Below are 24,304 nucleotides of genomic sequence, written 5' to 3'. Positions count from 1 at the left end.
TGACTTCATGGAGGTCCTGAAAATAATAATAATATTCTTAGCTGAGATTGTACTATTGTATTATTCTAAGTGAGATTATAAATAAAATGTATTCCTAAGCATACTAGCATACTGCCAATGAAACAACTTTTTTAAAGTAATTAGAATGGTGGATCTTAGGAAACGGAAAGATAGGACATCATCATCATCATGAACAATCTAGTTTTTCAATCATTTCTGTCTTGAGTAAAATTAACAAGGTAATCTCCTCCGTGGAGTGAGGATACTACGAAGTCTTTTTGCGATTAAACATCCAGATGTTATGGTGGCAAGACTCTCCAAATCAAGGGAACATTAACTTTAATGCTCTAACTGCTGACATTACAGCATCTTACCTTAGCCAACCCGCAAATCAAGCTCGTCGATCAGAGCGATCAGAGCTGCGTTGATCAGAGCGTCGCGTTGATCAGAGCGAGCAGAGCGTCTCACCTGGCAGTGCTTTTACTCATCCGCCTCACGGAGCGTGGAAAGCGAGGGGCAGGGCTGCCTCTCTTCCGCTGGTGTGGAAAGGAGGATTTGCACCGAGGGCATTGCGGAGTGGCCTGAACGTTCTCCCCGTCTCGGGCTGGGGCCTGTTTCTGCCTGTTTTGCACTGCTGTAGCAGAGGCCAGCTTCCACCTGTACTGTGCTGCTGTGGTGCCGACTCCGGAGGAGGATTTTGCCCCAGAGACGGAGCGGAGAGACGGAGCGGAGAGACGGAGCGGAGAGACGGAGCGGAGAGACGGAGCGGAGAGACGGAGCGGCTCCACGTTTTTGTCGGGCTGCGGCCTGCTTTACACCTGTCCTGTTTCTGCTGTAGCGGAGGCCTGCTTCCACCTGTCGGGTGCTGCTGTGCTGTGGAGATTTTCCCCCGGGGACTTCGCGGAGAGACCAGAACGGCTCCACGTTCGGGCTTGGGCCTGCCTTCCACCTGTCCTGTTTCTGCTGTAGCGGAGGCCTGCTTCCACCTGTCGTGTGCTGCGGTGCTGAGGAGGTTTTACCCCGGGGACATCGCGGAGAGACCGGAGCGCCTCCACGTTTTGGCTGGGGCCTGTTTTCGCCTGTCCTGTGCTGCTGTGCGGTAGATGATTTGCCCCAAAAACATCACAGTTGCTGTGCTGGCCTGGGAATATGGCCCTCATCGTGATTCTGCTGTGCCTGCTGGCTGTTTTGGACAGTGAGAAGTTTATTTGCCTGCTATGATGGTTCTTCAGGACTGCTTCTTGAGCTGAAATCACACTTTCGCAGACTTTGCTGGTGATTTGAAAGTAGATGACAATTTATGTGTGTCGATTAAGAGGAAAAGATGTCTGGTTTTCTTGTTATTATGGCTATCAGGAAATGTACAACCTAACCCTAGACCGCCCAGTAGTAGTAGTCAAATCGCTACTCCTGCTGATTTTAAATCTAGGTCTGGGTTGGGATTCATCCACTTAAATGTGCGCAGTCTTTTACCTAAACTAGATTTTGTCCGCATTTGGGCAAGCTCGACTGACGCTAACGTCATTGTTTTATCAGAAACATGGCTAAATAAATCTATTTTGGCCTCTGACATTGCCTTAAATGGTTACAATGTATATCGTACCGACCGACTTAATAAAGGTGGTGGCGTTGCCATTTATGTGAAGAATACGTTTAGTGTAACCACATTGGTTTCCAAATCAATTAGTAAACAACTAGAATTTTTAGCCTTAAATATCGAAGTGGCAAAGGGTCAACAGGTCATGGTGGTGGGCTGTTACAGACCCCCCTCAGCTGTCAAGGACTCCTTGTCTTCATTGGCAAAACTTTTATCTCAACTTGACTACTAGGAAATAGTGCTACTTGGTGATTTTAACTGGGACTGGTTAACTGCAGTATCAGAGGATTTAAAAAACCTTTGTATTTCTTTAAATGTTACTCAGATTGTAGACAGTCCTACTCGCCCTAACATTAAGTCCCCAAATAAATCCTCCCTAATTGATCTCATTCTAACTAATGTTCCCTATAAATACTCATCTGTGGGAGTATTTGCTAATGATGTGAGTGACCACTGTGCGGTAGCCACAATCAGGGACACAAAGGTCCAAAAGGGTAAACCTCGCATTATCATTAACCTGTTAACCTGTTTAGCCCTGAGCCTGTTTTTCAGGTCTCAGGCTCGAAAATGACATTCCCAGAACAAATGACCATATCTTCCCTTCTAAAAGGGTTAAATTAATAATCTTTTTTCTCAAAGTAATGATAAATCTGTGAGTTGGATGTAGAAAAGTCAGAACAATATAGACGTTTTTTATTTTAAATAAAATTCAGATTGAACATAGTGAAAAACTGTAAATTATAGTGTCCGTCCAAAAAATCTTTTTTACTTATAGTGAAAACTACCCTTGGATGATGGTAAGGTAGACTAAAAGCTTTAGGAATCCAAAGTACAACATATAATAAGTACCCTGTATCAAGATTGATGCAAAACAAGTGACATTTGACCTTTTTAGAGAGGTTTAGCAAAATAAACTCCACCTCTGAGGTGATTTGGGTGGAAATTGGGTTTTACCGTTTCTCTGGAACCCATTGGTCGATTTTGGTGATTGACATCTCTTTCTGACCGTTAGAGCCAATAGAATCGAAGGGGAATCTCCCCTCTCACACACATGGTGAAAAAAAAAGGTGGCGGCTTCGCGCATGCAGTTTTGCATCAGAGCGAACCTACAGATGTAGCAGCTAATTTAGGATAGTTTGAAACGCGAGGGCCGTGGTCGGCCCGTGAACGGCCCGTGATTTGCCCGTGATCGAGAGACAGCCTCCAGTCTGACTTGAGACCGCCCCCTTGATAAATAAATGTAATTATTGTGAAGCCAGCTGCAATGGATCATTGATCCACCAGGGGGTGCAGTGGGGTTCCACACTGGAGCTCATGTGAAATCAACTTCGATACAGTAAGCTGGATGTACAGTATGTCTGGTACTACTGTATAGCGGATCTTTGTTAAGATCCATATGTCACGGATAGGATCATAGTCTGTGCTAAATAAGAGACATGTAATCATTTACAAAACATCACCATGTTGTTATTTAACAAAATAATGTTGTTTAGTCGAAAAAAACGAACGAGAGGAAATGCAGCCGGCTCTCAATTTTTAATCCTAATTTAATCATCATCTTCACCACGATCATTTATGTTTATGTTCGCCGAATTGACATGAAATCACTGACAAATATGAATATACTGTATTCAACTTCATTAAAACGTTATTAACGTGCCTAAACTCAGTAATTCACTAAAAATATTTATATTTGAATGGAGCCTTGTCAGGCAGATCAGGATCTTGATCCCTGGGTGTTATTTTTCCCCACAATGACCAAGTCGCTGCAAATTATCCCGCTTATTACATGGCCACATTCTCAACAAAGTAACGACATGACTCCCAATATTAATTGAAATGCTTTTATGGATTTAGAAAATGTTTTTATTGATTTAAAAAATAGTTGTATGTATTGATTTAAATTGACATGCATCCGCTAAGAAAAATAGTCCGTTGTTACCGTTTTTTAAACAGTCTGAATGAAACGGCAGCTCTCAGCTGTGTGTTTACACACCTAATGGCCCATCAGCCACAGCTCTCTCCCCCCCTGATCTTTCTTCTCCAGCAGTTAAGTTAACTGTAGGTTACTCTGAGTGACAAGCTTACAGTTAGTGAAGTAACACTTTTTTTTTGTGAGTCACGACCTGGCTGTTTCATTCTAACATAACGCTCCAAATGCTACTGTTTCCACTTGGACTTCAATACAGCTACACCATTGTTTGGTTTCCATGGTAGCGCGTCTCTTTAGTAGCGCGCACTCCTTTCCTGTAAATTACAGGTCCAGCCAGGCAAAACAGTGCACTTCTCTTTTCCGCACTACTGTGACAGACCATGGGGCTGGGTCAGCCACTAACATATTCATATTGCTCTTCTCAAAAATAGAAATATGAACGTTAGTTTTTAACTGAAATGATCAAATAAAGTCAAAATGTCACAGTGTTTACAAACATTGACCATACCGTTCACCAGCCCCCACCCCCCTGCCTACTGTAGGCCTATGTTGAGTATACTCTTTGTTTAAAACTAATTGGCCATCGGAATTTGTGTGTCCCAACCCCCCCCTGTGATATCTCTTCTCCAGCAGTCTGTAGGTTTGTGTTCACATATTTATGCTGTCGCAGTTCCTAAATGACACGTTTACACCTTAAAACGATGTTTAAAACGAAAAGTAAACGTTCAGGGTTTTTATTAATGGTAATTTTCAGACTGTGAGTTGTTTAGTGGTAACTCATATAGTCTTGATTCTTGTGGTTAAACTTTTCGCTCCGTATTTGATGGTAGTGGTGTCGAAATTCATTCGTTACTTCCTTTTCAGTTTTTTTTTTTTTAATCGTTTTTTTTTGTTATTATTGTTACATCCTGTCTGTATACACGTGCTTTAAAATGTATTGTTTAATTCTACATATTTGTCATATAATAATCAAAATATATGTTTACAAATGTTACATAGTCTTTGTCAGCATATTTTTGCCACGTTATGCACCCCTTGCTATCTTACATAATAAAAGTGTCACATTCATGAAACTTGCTCCATTCATTGGTACTAGTCCTACAACTATACCCTAAAAAATGCTTGAGGGTGGGATTAATGCAAACATCTTTTTGGGTGGGGTGCATTTTATGACAGGCCTGATTATCACAATATGCCCCCCCCTTGCTATCTTACAAAATAAAAGTGTCACAGATTGATGCATTTAACTTCAATATAAAGAAAAACATCTTCTGCTGTAACAACAATAACATTATAAATAGTAACATAGCTGAACATGGTATTGCACATTTAGCTTTCAGTGTTACTGACCTGGGATGTTTTTATTACATGAATTAAAGGGGACCTATCATGCAAAATGCACTTTGGTACGTCTTTTATACATGAATATGTGTCCCCGGTGTTCCAGGGAACTCACCAAGTGTCAGAAAACACAACCCTCTCTATTTTCCTCCATACCCAAATCTCTAAAAAAGGGGCTGCAACGGATCTGATCAAAACTGATCCAGATGTCCTGACGTCAGGACGATGGCGCTAGGCTATTGGGCCAACTCCACCAATCAGGAGGAGACAGCCACGGCCATTGCCGTTCGAAAGCGCTGGAGACGCTGTAGTACATATGCCAGGCCTGTAGGTGGTGCTGTAGTCTGCCAAAAAAGCAGCGAAGAAGACTTCCCGCCCATAGTTACCATGGTTACCCTTCTGTTTATTCTCCGCTGTGGCTTTTTTTCTCCCTCCCCGAGGCAAGCGTTTGCTCCCGCTACAAACGCTTGCGTCGAGGCAAGCACTGTAATTCTCTCCGGTTAGTCCACCAGAAGATGACAAACACCCACCTCTCCGCCTCTTCCAAGGAACGAGGCGACCGTGTGGCAGAGTTTCAGTTTCAGTTACTTTCGCCGGTCAAGATGTCCGTTAAAGTTTAAATCTTCCGGACAAAATTAGAAAAGTGCTGGTCAAAGGTCTTCTTTGTTATTTATTGAGCTTTAAAACAAATGAATAACGACTCTATATAATAAAACACGGAGGACGGAGATCTCTTTTTCTCCCCCTCTTCTGACAGCCCAGCAGCTGATCAGAGCACGGCTCACCTCTCCTGCAGGGGGGCGTGGTCAGCAGAATCAGACCCGTAGACAGCAAACAGCACATAGAGCGAAATGAGGCATGGCTAAAATGCATGATCTGTTTGGTATTTTGAAAACAGAAACGTATAAATATACCTTATATAGGTATGGCCCTACAATATATCATTTAAATATAGCATGATAGGTCCACTTTAAGGTGACTGGGGCTTTTTAACATAGACTTTTCAGTGTCCCACATTTTGCACAGAACTGTCCCACATTAGGAAATGCAGATTGTCTGAGACAACTTGGCACTAAGAGTACTGATATGTCTACCATTTATTTTCTGAGTGTAATATCTACATTTTCTCTTTTGAAAAACCAAGTCTTAGTTTGGCCATAGTTTGGCCACTCATTTTTAATCACACACGTCTCCCCATCTCATTCAAATTCAAATTCTTGACTGAAAGAGCAGTGTAGCCTACAGTACATGTAAATGGGTGGCATTGCCTACAATATATCATTTAAATATAGCATGATAGGTCCACTTTAAGGTGACTGAGGCTTTTTAACATAGACTTTTCAGTGTCCCACATTTTGCACAGAACTGTCCCACATTAGGAAATGCAGATTGTCTGAGACAACTTGGCACTAAGAGTACTGATATGTCTACCATTTATTTTCTTAGTGTAATATTTGCATTTTCTCTTTTGAAAAACCAAGTCTTAGTTTGGCCATAGTTTGGCCACTAATTTTTAATCACACACTTCTCCGCATCCCATTCAAATTCAAATTATTGACTGAAAGAGCAGTGTAGCCTACAGTACATGTAAATGGGTGGCATTGCCTACCGTAATTTTCGCACTATAAAGCGCACCTGAATATAAGCCGCAGCAGCTAAATTGAATGATGTGTACATATATAAGCCGCACTGGACTATAAGCCGCAGGTGTTTTAATGTTTAATTACCATATCTAAGGGTTTCGTGCACAGAGGGGATTGTCGGGAAAGAGATGGCTGTTTGAGGAAGCTCCCATTTATTAACATTTCAACAAACAAGTTGCATATTTGCATAACGTATTCAAGTGTTACCATTTAGTGCAATAGTAGCTACAGAACATGTACTGTGCTGTGTAAACTGTACTGTATCACATAGCGTTTCAGACACACAAACTTTTCAACGTTCAAACTTAGGAGAGGTTACGTCTTCTTTGTGTTATAAGATAGGACTGGCAGGGTCAGTCAAACCTGGTCGTTATCCCGCGGAGCTCCTGTCCCGGTCCCTTGCGCTCTCTCGGCCCGGTGTCTACAGGGCTAGCCCGAGGATCCCCCGCTAGCATCCCCCGCTAGCATCCCCCGCTAGCAACAGGCCTTCAAAACAATGTTAGAGGCGCTCCTGAAACAGCGTCAAAACGGGTATATTTCCCGGGCTTTAATATACGCTTTGTTTCACTCGTTTGTTGTTTTGCTCCTCCGTGTTTTCAGAGCAAGTCGTCGGAGCTGTAAAAATCCATAGATTAGCCGCACCGTTATATAAGCCGCAGGGTCGAAAAATGGGAAAAAAGTCGCGGCTTATAGTCCGAAAATTACGGTATATGCATTTGAAAAGAAATAGTACCCCCCTCTGAGTGACTACCTGTTGACTTCACATCTTGTCACAAAACAGGGGACTTTACTTCCTGATTTTTGGAAGACAAGACTGACCCAAGATACCTGTACATAGTGGAAAGTGAAATTGACATTGTCAAATTTAATACAAATACAAAATAATGTATCTGTGTACATGTTTTACTGTACTGTGATCTGCATGCACTTATCAAACATTTAATTAAAGAATGGTGATATACACAGTATATGCTGTGATGCAGCGGGAGGAGGAAAACACACACTTCAATTCAGATCATCACCCTTAGCTATTTTAATTACCTCTCAAACAACCTAAACTAGTTATAAATGTTTATTTTTACTGTCGGCCGGGTCACTCATTACTGGATCAGCTGCTGCATGAGACAGACACTGAAAAGTATTATCATCTGAAATTAATCATTATGTTATTAGTATTAAATATAAGTATTTTTACAGCTTGTATTTAGAAATACTCTGTTGTAATTATTGATGCATAAATGTGTTCATCCATTCAATGTGGCATCTGCTATAATGGGGTTAACCCTTTGGAGTCCTGGGCTAATTTGGCCGTTTTCGCATACTTTTGATTTGTCTTATAAACCCCATTAAGAAATGTTTGGCATGTCAATGTTTGGTATCTTTTTTTTAAGGACAACCTCACCTATATAACCTGATAGTTATTTTTTTCATTTTGAGATACTATATGAACATGTTGGACCCAAAATCACAAAGAAAATTAAAAACGGATTTTGAAAATGATATTATTTTTTATATAGGTAACACAAACATGCACAACGAAACCATTTGAAAGCTGGAAATATATACATGGGATGTCACTATGATAATGTGAAAGTTTGATTGAGGTAGCATGAACCTATATACACATTTTATGAACAAATAACAGGTGTATCCATAGGCGTTTTTTCCTCATTTCTCAAGTTCTGTCAACAGTGACACAGTAGGCACACCAAAACATTTAAAAGCTTAAATAATGTACATTGGATTTCATTCTGATAAGGCAAAAGTGTTATTATAAATATAATACAAATATATATATATACACATTATGTACAAAAATCAGTTTTTTCTGTCTTTATCTGTGCCACGCTTCAAAGCAGTTTCTGTCAACAGAGGGCAACATCACAGGCTCCTCCTCCTCCTCCATGTCAAAAAACAAGCTTATAGCTTGACTCACGTTCAGAGTTCTCTTCATCATAGTTGAATCTTCAAAACTCTAAATCTATCTAACTATATCTAAATTCTCAATGTTTGTCTGTCACTTTACTTCAATCGCCGTCTCTCTTCGTCTCCCGCCGCCCGCCGCCTGTCTTCGTATATTTTCGTCTCTCTCCATTCCCTGCCGTCTCTCTTTGGTTCCCGCCGTCCCTCTTCGTCTCGTTACGTATCACTCTGTTTACCTGATTACCTCACCCCCTCCCTGGTAAATACATCCTGTTGAGCAGGATCTACAGTTTCCAGTATTTTCCGTTTTGTAAAATGATAAAATACCGCAAAGATATTAAAATATGTGCTTCCATTTTTCATACTTTTGAAATATATTTGTATTAACTTTATGTCATCGTATCTCCGTGTTTACTGGGTCTTTTTGCATGAAACAAAGTCTGGCATATAGTTTGAAGCCAGTACTTTCGACGGAAACACACACACACATACATCCTGTTGAGCAGGATCTACAGTTTCCAGTATTTTCCGTTTCGTAAAATGATAAAATACGGCGAAGATATTAAAATATGTGCTTCCATTTTTCATACTTTTGAAATATATTTATATTAACTTTATATCATCGTATCTCCGTGTTTACTGGGTCTTTTTGCATGAAACAAAGACTGGCATATAGTTTCAAGCCAGTACTTTCGACAGAAATACACGGCAATGTTGTCCGGACTGTTGTTTTTATGCGGCACCGGCTTGAACAGGTCATGTGATCTGATCACGTCGGCGTGACGGTCGACTCGAAAGGGTTAATGTATGATATTACTTAATAATACAATACACTATATAATATATGATATGATAATTACATTTTAATTTGATTCATTTCTTATTTCATAGTTTCTCATCATTATTATAACAGTTCTGTTTCATATGAGTGTTGAGAGCTGTATCCATAAATCTCTTAATTTTGCCCTCAAAGTGCACCAGATTGATGCATTTAACTTCAATTTAAAGAAAAACATCTTCTGTTGCCAAAGTGCTGTACATATAATAAAAATACCCTACAGTAAAGACACTTTACAGCAAATACAACAGCACAGTTTGTTCAGAATATCAGTATGAGTATGAGCACCCTCTGTCCTTAGACCCTCACATCGTACAAGGAAAAACTTCCAGAGAAAAACCCACATTTCAAAGGGAAAAATGGGAGAAACCCTCGGGGAGAGCAACAGAGGAGGGATCCCTCTCCCAGGATGGACAGAAGTGCAATAGATGCCGTGTGTAAATCGAAGAGATAATACATTTTACAGCGTAGGTAGACCGCATGACAAATAAAGAAGTGTAATGTAAACATTTACATTATTATTATGATTATTTAATATATAAAGACTATATATTATTGAATTACAAGATTAGATATACTTTATTTGATCTAAAATATTGATGTGTTCAAATGCTCTTCTAAACAAAACTGAAAGTCCATGAAAAGTTGTCTTTCTGTATTTGTGAATGAAGCACCATCTCCTGGTTAAATCCTGAAATTGAAAATCTGGCAACGCCCTCTTGGAAAATAGTGGGAGGGCTTAACATTCCCAGATGCTGGTCTTAGGCCCCACTCACACGGGAACGTTTGCGTTTATGCACAGTATGCGTATTCAAAAAAGTCTTCCGTTCACATGCATTCGTTTCATTTAACGTGTCTGTTCAAACGAGGCCGCTGGAAACGCTGTAGTACATATGCCGGGACTGTAAGTGGCGCTGTAACTTCCGCCAAAATACACCAAAAGCAACGAAGAAGAGCAGCCCGAGCAGCCCCGCCGCAATGTTACCATGGCTACCCTTCTGTTTAAGCCCCGCGGTGTTCATGTAGTTCATGTAATTCTCCATGTCCACTTGTTGCCGATGGTTGTGGTAGAGGAGCTGTAGATTTTGCACTAATATCTGTAGCATGGTCAGTAGCAGTAGCACTAGCAGTAGCTACTGACAGGAGGAAGTGTGTGTGGCGATTGCTGGTATTCAGCGGGATATAGTCATTTCCTCAGCATATGGATAAATGCAACGGGGAAGTTAACTGAAAGAAACCGAATCTGTGGATATTGCATCGACCGACCAAGAAGCACGTCTCTGTGGAGAGGACGGCTCAGAAAGAGATATTCTCTACAAACACCGGGTGAGATCGCACCTTTGTCAATATAATGGATCAATGCATGAAATCTGACTCTGTTTATTTTGTTTAAGGAGTATATTGGGCGTTAACAATTCTGGTTTGCCTTTTATAATATTATTTCATTCAAGAACCCCTTGTGCGTTTAATTAACACAGCTATTTTTGATAGTTGCTACAGCAGTGAGCAGGAGAGGTGGGGCTATCGCTATTTTTTCAGGAAATATTCGTATAGAGGTGATTACACGGACTCGGTTGGCCCCCAGAGCGTTTCGTTTGCAAATCTATCCACCTTGGGACCCGTTATCGTTTGTGGGGTCAGTTTCTATCGGCCTCGTGTAAATAATAGGGCTATACGCACGCGAAACTATGCAGATACAAGCAGTTTTCTCCTCGTGTAAACGGCGCCTTAGGCAGGTCTTAGGCAGGTAGCAGGCAGGTAGCAGGCAGGTAGCAGGCAGGAAGCTGTAAGCTGGAGTCCTATCGGGAGTGCTACATCTGTATACTCTAGCTCTGACATCTGGAAACGGAAAAGCCGTTTTATTGCTTATGGATTATCAGAAATCATTTCAAAGGGACACAGACACATTGGATTAACCTATGGATTAACTACAGCAGCGTTTTTATCGTTTTAATGCCATTGAAGACCACTTTTGACCAGACCAAGAGACAGGTAAGCCATGTTAGCGTTTTTAGCTACCTAGCGCCACATGTTTTGATGTCTGTTTTTGTTTATAAAGTCGCGAGTTCGTGTCATGGAGTGATAATGTATGCACCCATCGATTCTGTGTCACCTCACGATGTGAAACGATGTCATGGATGTGCAGAAAAGATAAATAATAAGGTTTTGTGAGTGATTTTCGGTGCAGTAATCTGTTAGCATCTTAACAGGTTAAGCCCGAGAGACCCTGGTACCGGGGCCCTCTCGCAACATCTTGCAGGAAACAGTGTCTGAGGACATGTTCATTTAATAAACTATGAATGTTTTATATCCATGTAACGGGAAGAAACTCATCTAACTGATCTTTTTTTTTTTTTTTTTTTTTTTAAACCCCACAATGCTAACGCTGAGCCTCTGAATTAGCAACGAGCAAAAAATGCTAACAGATTTACTGCACTGAAATTCACTCATAAAACCTTATTATTTATCTTTTCTGCACATCCATGACATCATTTCACATCGTGAGGTGACACAGAATCGAAGGGTACATACATTATCACTCTATGATACGAACTCGCAACTTTATAAACAAAAACAAAACATGTGGCGCTAGGTAGCTAAACACGCTAACATGGCTTACCTGTGTCGTAGTCTGGTCAAAAGTGGTCTTCAATGGCATTAAAACGATAAAAACGCTGCTGAAGTGAATCCATAGGTTAATCCAATGTGTCTGTGTCCCTTTTAAATGATTTCTGATAATCCATAAGCAATAAAACTGCTTTTCCGTTTCCAGATGTCAGAGCTAGAGATAGGTTCGCTCTGATACAAAACTGAATGCGCGAAGCCCCCACCTTTTTTTTTTTATCGTGTGTGTGGGGAAATTCCCCTTCGATTCTATTGGCTCTAACGGTCAGAAAGAGATTTCATTCGTCAAAATCGACAAAGGGGGGCCAGAGATATGGAAAATCCACCCAAATGACCCCAGAAGTGTTTTTTTGTTGCTAAATCTCTCTAAAAAGGTCAGATTTCACTTGTTTTGCATCAATCTTGATACAGGGTACTTATTATATGTTGTACTTTGGATTCCTAAAGCTTTTAGTCTACTAACCCATCATCCAAGGGTAGTTCTCACTATAAGTAAAAGAAAATCTTTGGACGGACACTATAATTTACAGTTTTTTACTATGTTCAATCTGAATTTTCTTTAAAATAAAAAACATCTACTGTATATTGTTCTGACTTTTCTACATCCAACTCACAGGTTTATCATTACTTTGAGAAAAAATATTATTAATTTAACCCTTTTAGAAGGGAAGATATGGTCATTTGTTCTGGGAATGTCATTTTCGAGCCTAAGACCTGAAAAACAGGCTCAGGGTTTAACAGATTAAGAGAGACACAAAACATTTTGTGGAGCAGGGTTTTGTTCATGATCTGTTTGGGTTTGATTGGGGAAAAATCGATCTGTGTGCTGATGTTGAAACTGCATGGTCTTATTTTTATCTTATTTATAAATTATTAATAGACATGCACCCCTGCGTAAATTTAGAGTGAAGGGACGAGATAATCCTTGGTTTTCTGCTGAATTGTCCAGTCTCCTGCATGAGAGAAACAAGGCCTGGGCAAAGGCTTGGAAATCAGGCTTCGTTTTAGGCAGCTAAGAAATAGATTCACATCGCAAATCAAAAGTGCTAAGTCTAAGTATTATCTGTCAGTTACCACAAATAACCTGAATAATCCTAGACAATTTTGGAAAGCCATTCAATCGTTATCCACTGGTGAAATCCGTAATGAGCTACCTCCTTGCCTTACCACAGCATCTGGCACTATATCGGACAGGGCCACCATGTTAAATTGTTTTAATGAGCATTTTGTGTCCTGTGGCTCTATGTTTGATTCTGTTACTAACTCTGCTTCTGTGAACACCACAGTCTGTGACTCTGAAAAACGTGGTTTGGAAAACCCTTTCAGTTTTTCTCCTTTTTCTATTGAAGTCGTTCATGAAGCGTTAACCAAGTTAGATCCTAAAAAACCGGCTGGTCCGGACAACTTAGAACCTTTCTTTTTAAAGATAGCTGCAGATTTGATTGCACCACCTCTTACTTCTCTTTTTAACCTCTCCCTCAGCACGAACACAATTCCAAAAATATGGAAGTCAGCTTATGTCCTGCCTTTACTAAAAGGTGGGGAGGCTACTTTATTAAATAATTATAGGCCCATCTCTAAATTGTCAGTTCTGGCCAAGGTTCTTGAACGCCTAGTGAGTGAACAGGTAAAGGTGTTTTTAAGTAACAATGACCTACTATGTAAGCATTAGTCAGGCTTCAGAAAGCAACATAGCACCATCACTGCGACAATGAAAGTGGTGAATGATATTGCTAATATCTTAGACAAAAAGCAGAGTTGTGCAGCTCTGTTTATTGATCTTTCCAAAGCTTTCGATACCGTCGATCATCATATCCTGAAGCAGAGGCTACTCAGTATTGGCATATCCAGCCATGTAGTGGGGTGGTTTGTGAACTACCTCTCTGAAAGGTCCCAATGTGTTCACTTTGATGGGCTGTCTTCTGAGTGGTTAAACATTACAAATGGTGTTCCCCAAGGTTCTATTTTAGGTCCACTTTTATCCTCCATCTATATCAACAGTTTAGGTCAAAATGTGGATGAAGCTACTTTACATTTTTATGCTGATGATACCGTGATGTATTGTGCAGGTCCCTCCATTAAGGAGGCTGGTGTTAAATTGCTGGCTGTTTTTAATATTATTCAGACGCAGCTCTCTGAGCTTAAGCTTCTTTTAAATGTTGATAAAACCAAGGTAATGTTATTTTCAAAAGCCAAAAAGACACCAGAGACTGCTTTGGATATTGTTACTACGCAAGGAAAAGTACTTGAAGTGGTTACCTTGGTATCTGGCTTGATGATTGTCTCTCTTTTAAACCTCAGGTCAATAATTTGCTTAGAAAGCTAACGGTGAAGCTAGGTTTATTTTTCAGAAACAAGTCCTGTTTCTTGCTTGAGGCCAGGAAAAGGCTAGGCTCTGTGACCTTTTTACCTGTGCTGGACTATGGTGATTTGATATATATGAATGCACCTGCCCATTGCCTGAACAAGTTAGATGCCGCCTATCACAGTGCGCTGAGATTTGTTACAAACTGTAAAGCACTTACTCATCACTGTACCCTGTATGCCAGGCCAAGTCTGCCATCACTTACTGTTCGGAGACTCAGTCATTGGTACATGTTCATTTATAAAGCCATGTTGGGTAAACTACCACCTTACATCTGCTCACTGATATCACAGAGAGTCACAAGTAGCTATTGCCTAAGATCCCAGGATGTGTTTTTATTACATGTACCAAGTGCTAGGACTGTTTTAGGCACTAAAAGTTGTATATGCGCAGCTCCTCTAGCTTGGAACACTCTGCAAAACATTTGGAAAATTAAGATGTTGGTTCCCCTGCATCATTTTAAATCACAGCTGGATGAAATGTTATTTGATACTCCTGGTACCTGTCTTTGTGAATACGTTTGTAAATTGTACCCCTGTCATTATGTTGTATGTGTCCTTTTTGTTTTCTGTTACATGTGTAACCAATGTGCGGCAGGTCTCCCTTGTAAAATAGATTGTTGATCTCAATGGGATTTTTTACCTGGATAAATAAAGGCTACAAACCTGAAAGTGTGACAATTGTAATGTAAAGCATGTGTTGCATGTTTCTTCCACTTTTGCTGATAAGATACTTTGGACACTTATGTAATGCCCAAAGACTCACAGCTCAGTGATTAATTTGTTTTTTTATTATAATTGTTTTTATTGAACACACTTCTCATCCCCTAAAAAGTATCTCTCTTGCATCTCCTCTCCTCCTTCTCTAGGAAAAGCTGCTGGGAGATGTGCACAGTCTGGATGGAGGTCTGATACACAAAGCCTTACGTGACCCAACCAAAGCAGGCCAGCGGCCGGCTCTGCTCCGGCTCATGTCGCGGGCGTTAGGCCTCAGTGAGGTCCCAGGAAACCAGAGCACTGACCAACAGGCCCTGGAGGAGCTGGAGGTGTGTCTGCTGACTCAAGCTAATCCAGCCACGGCTTACATTGCACTTCAGGGTTTGAGGTTTTCAGTGATTCCTTGTGATAAGACTTCTGCTAGCCCACAGGACTATGTGCCGTCTTCAATACTAACAGGAGAGTCTGAGAGCAAAATCCCCTGCGCGATATAACTTTAATAAAATCATACTTACCCTTCCTTTTCATAGCAGGATACAATTAATATAAGTGCCATTCGGAAGAAAATGTGTGCCGTTATGATGAATTTTGGTTAGCATATCTAAAATGTATAATCATGGCAGTGGTTGATTTTCTTCAACCATATTACATTACATTACATTGCATTTAGCTGACGCTTTTATCCAAAGCGACTTACAATAAGTGCATTCGATCAAGAAGATACAAACTTGAAGAAAACAGAATCATATAAGTACATCAGGTTTCATAGAGCCAAAAAAAAAAGTGCTACTCAACTGGCTTTAGATAAGCCAGTCCTTTGTTAGTATATAAGTGCTTTGTTAGCAATTCTATCGCTCGAAGTGGAGTCGAAAGAGATACGTTTTTAGTCTGCGCCGGAAGATGTGGAAGCTTTCAGCTGTGCTGATGTCAATGGGGAGCTCATTCCACCATTTTGGAGCCAGGATAGCAAACCTACGTGTTTTTGCTGATGGGAACTTGGGTCCCCCTCGCAGTGCTGGTGCAGCAAGCCGTTTGGCTGATGCAGAGCGGAGTGCACGTGCTGGGGTGTATGGGTTAACCATGTCCTGGATGTAGGAAGGGCCAGATCCATTCACAGCATGGTACGCAAGTACCAGTGTCTTGAAGTGGATTCCAGCAGTTACTGGAAGCCAGTGAAGGGAGCGGAGGAGCGGTGTGGTGTGGGAGAATTTAGGAAGGTTGAAGACCAGGCGAGCCGCTGCATTCTGGATGATCTGCAGAGGTCGGATGGCACATGCAGGTAGACCAGCCAGGAGGGAGTTGCAGTAGTCTAGGCGTTAGATGACGAGAGCCTGGACCAGAAGTTGCGTTGCTTTCTGGGTCAGGAGGGGACGTATCCTCCTGATATTGTAAAGAGTGTATCTGCAGCAGCGGGTTGTAGCAGCGATGTTTGCAGTGAAGGACAGGTTGTTATCTAGGGTCACACCCAGATTCCTTGCAGTCTGAGTCGGGGAAACAACAGAGGGGCCGATGTTGATCGTTAGGTCAAGAGTGGGACACTTTTTTCCCGGAAGAAAAAGCAGCTCAGTCTTGTCAAGGTTGAGCTTGAGGTGGTGAGCAGATATCCACTGAGAGATGTCTGCTAGAGAAGCAGAGATGCGTGCGACAACCTGGGTCTCTGAGCGGGGAAAGGACAGAATTAATTGGGTGTCGTCAGCAATGGTATGAAAAACCATGCGGGCTAATGACCGATCCGAGCGAGTTTGTGTACAGAGAGAAGAGGAGGGGACCAAGGACAGAGCCCTGAGGGACCCCTGTAGTTAATTGACAAGGGTCAGACTCGGACCCTCTCCAAGTTACCCTGTAGGTGCGGTCTTCGAGGTATGAGGTGAGGAGGGAAAGTGCAGAGCCTGAAACTCCAAGTTCTTGGAGAGTGCGAAGGAGGATCTGATGATTCACCATGTCGAATGCAGCAGACAGGTCCAAAAGGATGATGACAGAGGAGAGGGAGGCTGCTTTAGCAGTGTGCAGTTCCTCAGAGACAGCAAGGAGGGCAGTTTCTGTGGAGTGACCTGCCTTGAAACCAGACTGGTGGGGATCAAGAATGTTGTTCTGATGGAGATAACAGGAGAGTTGTTTAAAAACAATGAACAGTCACAAAAACAGCTTTAGTATACTTCAGATGAACTGCTCGTCGGATTATAATTTCCTGTCCTTTCCCCACACATGTTGGACAATTTTAGTGCATTGTAGAGGAGTAAAAGTAGGGCTTGAACTTTCTTAAATGCCTCAACAAAAACTATTTATCAATCAATCAATCAATGTTTATTTATATAGCCCAATATCACAAATCTTACATTTGTCTCAGTGGACTTCACAGTTTGTACAGAATATCAGTATGACAATACGACACCCTCTGTTCTTAGACCCTCACATCGTACAAGGAAAAACTTCAGAAGAAAACCCACAGTTTAAAGGAGAAAATGGGAGAAACCTCAGGGAGAGCAACAGAGGAGGGTTCCCTCTCCCAGGACGGACAGACGTGCAATAGATGCCGTGTGTAAATTGAAAAGACATTTGCAACATAGGTAGTCCAAATGTTTGGAAATGCATGTGTCTATAATAAGAAGATGAATCCACGAGGATATCCATCCAGGACTTATGATCCAGGACCACAGCCGCAGGCACAGCCACGACTCAAGATCCAGGGCTCGCAATCCAGGACTCAGGACCACAGCAACACGATCAGCCATGACTCCGGATCCCGGCGTAGATAGACACCAAAAATAAATTTGGGGAAGCTGGGTTATTCGGAACATGAGAGTACACAGGTACAGACAGAGAGAAGGAAGAAGTAAGGTGTCCCCCGACAAACTAAGCCTATAGCAGCAAAACTAGGGGCTGAATCTAATCAGCCCTAACTATAAGCTTTATCAAAAAGGAAGGTCTTAAGCGCACTCTTAAAAACGGATAGGGTGTCTGCCGCCCGAACACAAACTGGAAGCTGATTCCACAAATGTGGAGCTTGATAAGAAAAGGCTCTGGCTCCCATTGTACTTTTAGAGACTCTAGGAACAACCAACAACCCTGCATTCTTGGAACGCAATGCCCTAGTAGGACAGTAGGGTATAATGAGTTCTTTAAGGTAAGATGGCGCCTGCCCATTAAGGGCTTTGTAGGCGAGAAGAAGAATTACAAATTCTATCCTGTGTTCTATAGGGAGCCAGTGTAAGGCAGCCAGAACAGGATTAATGTGGTCCCTTTTCCTAACTCTGGTTAATACACGAGCTGCAGCATTTTGAATCAGCTGAAGTGACTTAACTGACTTCTTGGTACACCCTGATAATAAAGAGTTACAATAATCCAGCCTTGAAGTAACAAATGCATGGACTAGTTTCTCTGCATCGTTTTGAGGCAAGATATGCCTGATCTTTGCTATGTTACGTAGATGGAAGTAGGCAGTCCTTGAAATTGATTTTATGTGGGCATTAAAGGATAAATCCTGATCAAATATAACACCAAGATTCCTTACAGTCTCACTGGAGGCCAAATTAATGCCATCCATAGTTAGTATATCTTTAGATAATTTGTTTCGTAGATTCTTTGGGCCGAGTACAATAACTTCAATTTTGGCCGTGTTTAACATCAAAAAGTTTAAGGTCATCCACGTTTTTAAGTCCTTGAGGCAGTCTTGAATTTTATTTAGATGATTAATTTCATCAGGCTTGATTGATAAATATAGTTGAGTATCATCCGCATAACAATGAAAATGTACAGAATGATTCCTTATAATATTGCCTAACGGAAGCATATATAATGTGAACAAAATAGGTCCAAGCACTGAGCCCTGTGGCACTCCATGGCTCACTTTGGTTTGCATGGAAGATTCATCGTTGACACACACAAACTGAGAGCGTTCAGATAGATAGGACCTAAACCAGCCTAAAGCAGTTCCCTGTATGCCAACTAAGTGCTCTAGTCTTTGCAATAAGATGTCATGGTCGATAGTATCAAATGCAGTACTGAGATCGAGCAAGACAAGAATAGAGACAAGTCCTTTGTCTGAGGCTATTAGAAGGTCATTTGTGACTTCAACCAGAGCTGTCTCTGTGCTATGATGTGTTCTAAAGCCAGACTGAAAATCTTCAAATAAATCATTGTTTTGTAAGTAATCACACAACTGTTTTGCGACTGCTTTCTCAAGAATCTTTGAGAGGAACGGAAGATTAGAAATAGGTCTATAGTTGGCTAAAACCTCTGGATCGAGGTTGTGCTTTTTAAGAAGCGGTGTTATCACTGCTACTTTTAATGATTGTGGAACATAGCCTGATAATAAAGACATATTCATAATATTTAATAAAGAAGTGCTAACAAATGGAAAAACTTCCTTTAACAGCTTAGTTGGAATCGGGTCTAAGATACACGTTGATGGTTTAGAAGAGAGAATCATTGAATTTAATTGTTCAAGGTTTATGGCTGAAAAGCATTCTAATTTACTATCTAGTGTAATATTAGAACTTATGTTTCCGGGAGCTGTTGATAACACTATACTGGTCATTAATTTAGTTTCTAAGAGTAACAATTTTATCATTAAAAAAAGCACATAAAATCATTACTACTGAGTGCTATGGGAATAGAAGGCTCAATCTGTGGCTCTCTGTCAGCCTGGCTACAGTGCTGAAAAGAAATCTTGCATTATTCTTATTCTCATCTATTAATGAAGAGTAGTAAGCTGCTCTCGCTTTACGCAGTGCTTTCTTATATTCATTGAGAGTAATATGCCAAATTAAACGAGATTCTTCAAGTTTAGTGGAACGCCATATCCTTTCAAGTTGTCTCGATTTTTGCTTTATTTTGCGGGTTTCGGCATTATGCCATGGAGCTAATCTATGTTGTTTTATTTTCTTCTTTTTCAAAGGAGCAACAGAGTCTAATTGTATTCGCAGCACATCTGTAGCACTATCAACAACATGATCAATTTGGGGTGGTGTACATTTTGTATACGTTTCCTCCCTTACATGCAGACATGCTATCGAGTTAAGTATTGGTGGAATCTCTTCCTTAAATTTGGCTATAGCACTAACAGATAGGTTTCTGCTGCAGGAACTTTTGACTAATGGTTTGTAATCTATTAACAGTACTTCAAAAGTTACTAAGAAACGGTCGGATAAAGCAGGATTATGCGGTTCGACTAATAGTTGCTCAATTTCAATACCATAAGTCAGAACAAGGTCGAGAGTGTGATTATAGCAGTGGTTTGGTTTATTTACACTGACGGAAACCAACAGAATCTAATACAGAGTTAAATGCAACAGTAAGGCTATTTTTATCATCGTCAACATGAATATTGAAGTCACCTACGATAATTACTTTATCTGTTTTAAGTACCAAAGTTGATAAAAACTCTGAATAAGGACCTGGTGCACGGTACACTGTAACAAATAAGATTGGCTGCAAAGTTTTCCAGGTCGGATGCGTAAGACTAAAAACAAGACTTTCAAAGGAGGTATAATTTAATTTTGGTTTAGTATTGATAAGTACATTTGAGTCAAAGATGGCTGCAACTCCACCTCCTCGGCCTGTGCCTCGAGCAATATGAGTATTGATATGGCTGGGTGGAGTGGCCTCATTTATGCTGATATATTCTTCATGTCTCAACCAAGTTTCAGTGAGACAGCATATATCAATATTATAATCTGATATTAAATCATTTACCAATATTGCTTTAGATGCTAGAGATCTTATGTTTAAGAGACCACATTTAATCTTCCTATTTTGTTGCACTGTAGTAGTTGTTACATTTACTTTTATTAGGTTATTATGTATGACACCTCTATTACTGTAGGTTTTACCTTAAATTGTCCTTGGGCAGACACACACACTGTTAATATTGGGTATTTTATTGGGTTCGGGATTCCTATGGATGACTGCCCAGGAGAGAGCGCAGAGAAGCGTGTAAGACTGCGACTCCGCCTCCTGGTCTCAACTCCAGTTTGTCATGGATTACGTCCAGAAAGCCCTGAAATGTTTGCCGAAATGAGATGTGCACCTTCCAAAGTAGGATGAATGCCGTCTCTCTTAATCAGACCAGGTTTTCCCCAGAAGGCTGTCCAATTATTTACGAAGCCCACATCGTTTGCTGGGCACCACCAAGACAACCAGCGCTGAAATGATGACATGCGGCTATACATATCGTCATTGATCAGATTGGGGATTTATGTCACTTTGTGTGTGAACTCTGCAATACTAAGACACACATTTAGACCAATGTTGGGTCCAGCCTCTCTCTATAAGGCTTCAGCTTTCCTTCCGCTTTTCCCTTTTGACATACCCTACGATACAAAGGAATACTCCCCATGACCTCAGATCATCGAGTAATTTCTCAAAACAAACTAGTCCTACGTAAAAACAGGAAAGGCATTTCATTTTCTGCCCGACATAAGATCACATGCTCATGAAAAAAGACAGCAACTCTAAGAAATGGACTGTCAGGTTGTGCACTTCTCTGGTTAAGTGAGGAAAACTGTTTTTAAACGCCTGCGATTAATCTGGAAGACTGATTGCCTAAAAAAGATATACCTAGAATGACTTAATTAATTAAGAGCTGATGTTCACCATGAATCGCATGGCAGTGTAAAAGATAGGGTGGAGATGGCAGAGCCACATGTGTTACACTGCCCTCGGACATCAGTAAGAACCTTCACTACCTCACTGTAACGGCACAACTGATCCATGACTCATGATCTGCACTCGCTCTTTAGCTGGGGTGAAAACAGAGGAATTTTACTGAACCATGCTCCAGCTTCCTGAAGTTGCAGAGGGAGACAGCAGACAGAGTCTCCACTGCAGGTAGGATTGAGCTGCAGCGTGAATACTACAAACATAAGTCCTGTGTAGAGCACATTATACAGGGGGGAATCACAGCAGCAGCTTTGTCCATGCTTTAGCTAACTGTTGGAAAATGGTCTGACTTCAAGCCAATAATTCATAAATCATCCTAACTGAGGTGAGATAAAACGCTCTGATTTCTCTTAGCAGTTTGAAATGCATTTCTTTATTACGACACACATGTATTTAATAATTTCCTCGCATTATACAAGTAAATACTAGTTATTTCAAACGTTTGATAAATTATGATTAATCATGGATAATTATTGTGAGTAATAGCATGCGTTGTAGATGCTGACGTCAAATAAACTAATTATATCTTCCACAGGGGGTCCTTCTGACTGGGGCCATGTTGGAGGTCCTCACCTGTGGGAAGGGCGGGGCTAGTGAGCTCAGTACCATCCTGATGGTGCCAGAGAAGCAGCGACCGGTGCTGCAGGCCTACCTCGGAGCAGTGTGCGGCGGGGGGGAGGGTCAAAGAGCAGAGCGCTTCAGACTGCTGAGCCTGGAGCTGAGAGAGCAGATCAACACCCAGCGGGTCAGAGAGAAGGTACAGAGGGACTGCTGAACATCTGCCACCTAATCTCTCATTGTCAATGTACGGTCACTAATAGTGCTTTGTCACTGAAAGGCTTCGACTGCAGAGAAATAAAACGTTTCTCTTTAACAACAATAAACAAATTATTTTAGTGGTGGACATTGATGGCAGCCTGTTGAGCAGCACTCAGCCTCAACACTCTTCCAAAAATGTCAACATTTGTCATTTAAACACAAAAACATGGAAAAATAGAGACCAGGTTGTCAATGGTTTTGCTGTGCCTCTGTCTTGATTTAATATTATAAACTCTTTGACAGCATTTCGTGTGCAACTTGAAGAGGCTTGAAATGGAAAGATGTCAAGAACTTTTGTTTTTTAACAACATGTACAATATTATTGGGAGGCGTGTGGCGTAGTGGTCTAGTGCGTTGGTGTTCGGATCAGGGGAGCACAGGTTCAAACCCCACTGCAGTTAGCATGTCGTTGTGTCCCTGGGCAAGACACTTCACCCCAAATTGCTCCTGTGGGGATTGTCCACAGTTTTGAGTATGTAAGTCGCTTTGGAGAAAAGCGTCTAACAAGTAACATGTCATGTAATGTAATTATTGGTATCTTTAAAGTAGACAGTTAGCCTCACTAACAGCAGCCAGTTTGTACCATATTATATTTGCTACCCAGCTCCATCCCTCCATCATTTCTTCCTGTCTTCCCCTCTCGCCCCCCAGCTCCAGCTGGAGCGGCCCCGCTCTGTGGCCCCCCTCTCTCAGGCCGACCTCAGGGCCTTGCTGAAGGACCTGGCTGATATGGAGAGGCTTCTGAAGGACGTGGACCTGCTCTCTGGCCTGGCCCGCCTGCTGCCCAAAGGAGCCTGCGCTGGTCGAACTCCAGCCTCCCCCACAAACATGACTTGGCCCCTTAACGCTACCACATGGGGCCAAAACACAACTGACATCCCTGGAGAAGAGGAGGGTGGAGGCGCAGAGGAAGGTGGAGGAACAGGAGGAAAGAAAGGAAAGGAGGGAGCAGAGAACCCTCACTCTCAGTTTTCAGCCTTTGTGCAGCTGTGGGCCGGACTGCAGCCCATCCTGTGTGGGCACAACAGGTGAGAGCAGAGGACCAATCACACAGCAGGGTCAGTTTGAACACAGCAAATCCTTCTGCGAGTATTGTCTTTATCATTAAAAATATGATTCTGTTAAAACATATGGTTTATTATATTGTACACAACATTTTTTTAAAGCCAAAGGTAAACAATAGGACTGCTAGGATGTACATAGTTGTCAACATTGAATTGCAATTGCTTTAATAAGAATTTCTGATTCTGATTTTAAGATAACAGCTTAACAGTTTAGCCCTGCCATAGGAATGCAAAACTATATCAAATTAATATTATTATATTTCGCTCCAATATGGCCTCACTAGCAAGTGTCAGGTAGTAGTAGGTGGTAAGGAGGTAGGTGGTGTCAGTGGTAATTAGTAGGTGGTGTCACCTAGTAGTAGGTGGTAAGGAGCTGCTGCAGGGTCGTGGTTTGACCTTAGATGCAGCCGTCCTCCTAAAGAGTGACTGTTGATGCTAAGAGAGCCTCAGTTTCTACCAGAACTAAAGAGCATTTATTCCATGAAATAAGAGCAGTGGAGGTGATTATGGTTGAAAATAGTTTTTGCTCTTTTACAAAATAGTTTTTTTACATTTAACCAGCGGCTCTTGTTGCAGGATCATCGAGCCAGAGGCTCTGAAGCAGGGGAACATGAGCTCTCTGGGATTCACCAGTAAAGAGCAGAGGAATCTGGGACTACTGGTTCATTTGATGACTACAAATCCCAAGATCCTCTACTCCCCCATTGGATCGCAAATGGATAAAGTGATTCAGAAGGCAAGTAGTCTAGGTGTTCACATTATTCACTCTGAGAAGGCTGT

At 41.4% G+C, this 24,304-nt stretch overlaps 1 protein-coding gene across 1 annotated transcript in view; it reads left to right on the top strand.

Annotated features, from left to right (window-relative positions):
- The window catches only part of abca2 (ATP-binding cassette, sub-family A (ABC1), member 2), a 186,005-nt gene that overhangs the window by 67,223 nt on the left and 94,478 nt on the right, over nucleotides 1–24,304 (top strand). The window contains exons 6-9 of the mRNA XM_034118098.1: nucleotides 15,134–15,310; nucleotides 22,177–22,398; nucleotides 23,112–23,488; nucleotides 24,101–24,260. Of these exons, the coding sequence (XP_033973989.1) occupies nucleotides 15,134–15,310; nucleotides 22,177–22,398; nucleotides 23,112–23,488; nucleotides 24,101–24,260 (936 nt within the window). The remainder of the gene's footprint in view (nucleotides 1–15,133; nucleotides 15,311–22,176; nucleotides 22,399–23,111; nucleotides 23,489–24,100; nucleotides 24,261–24,304) is intronic.

This window comes from Trematomus bernacchii, unplaced genomic scaffold, assembly GCF_902827165.1.
Source record: "Trematomus bernacchii unplaced genomic scaffold, fTreBer1.1, whole genome shotgun sequence".
Lineage (NCBI taxonomy): Eukaryota > Metazoa > Chordata > Actinopteri > Perciformes > Nototheniidae > Trematomus > Trematomus bernacchii.
This window is presented reverse-complemented; position numbering and strand designations above follow the sequence as displayed.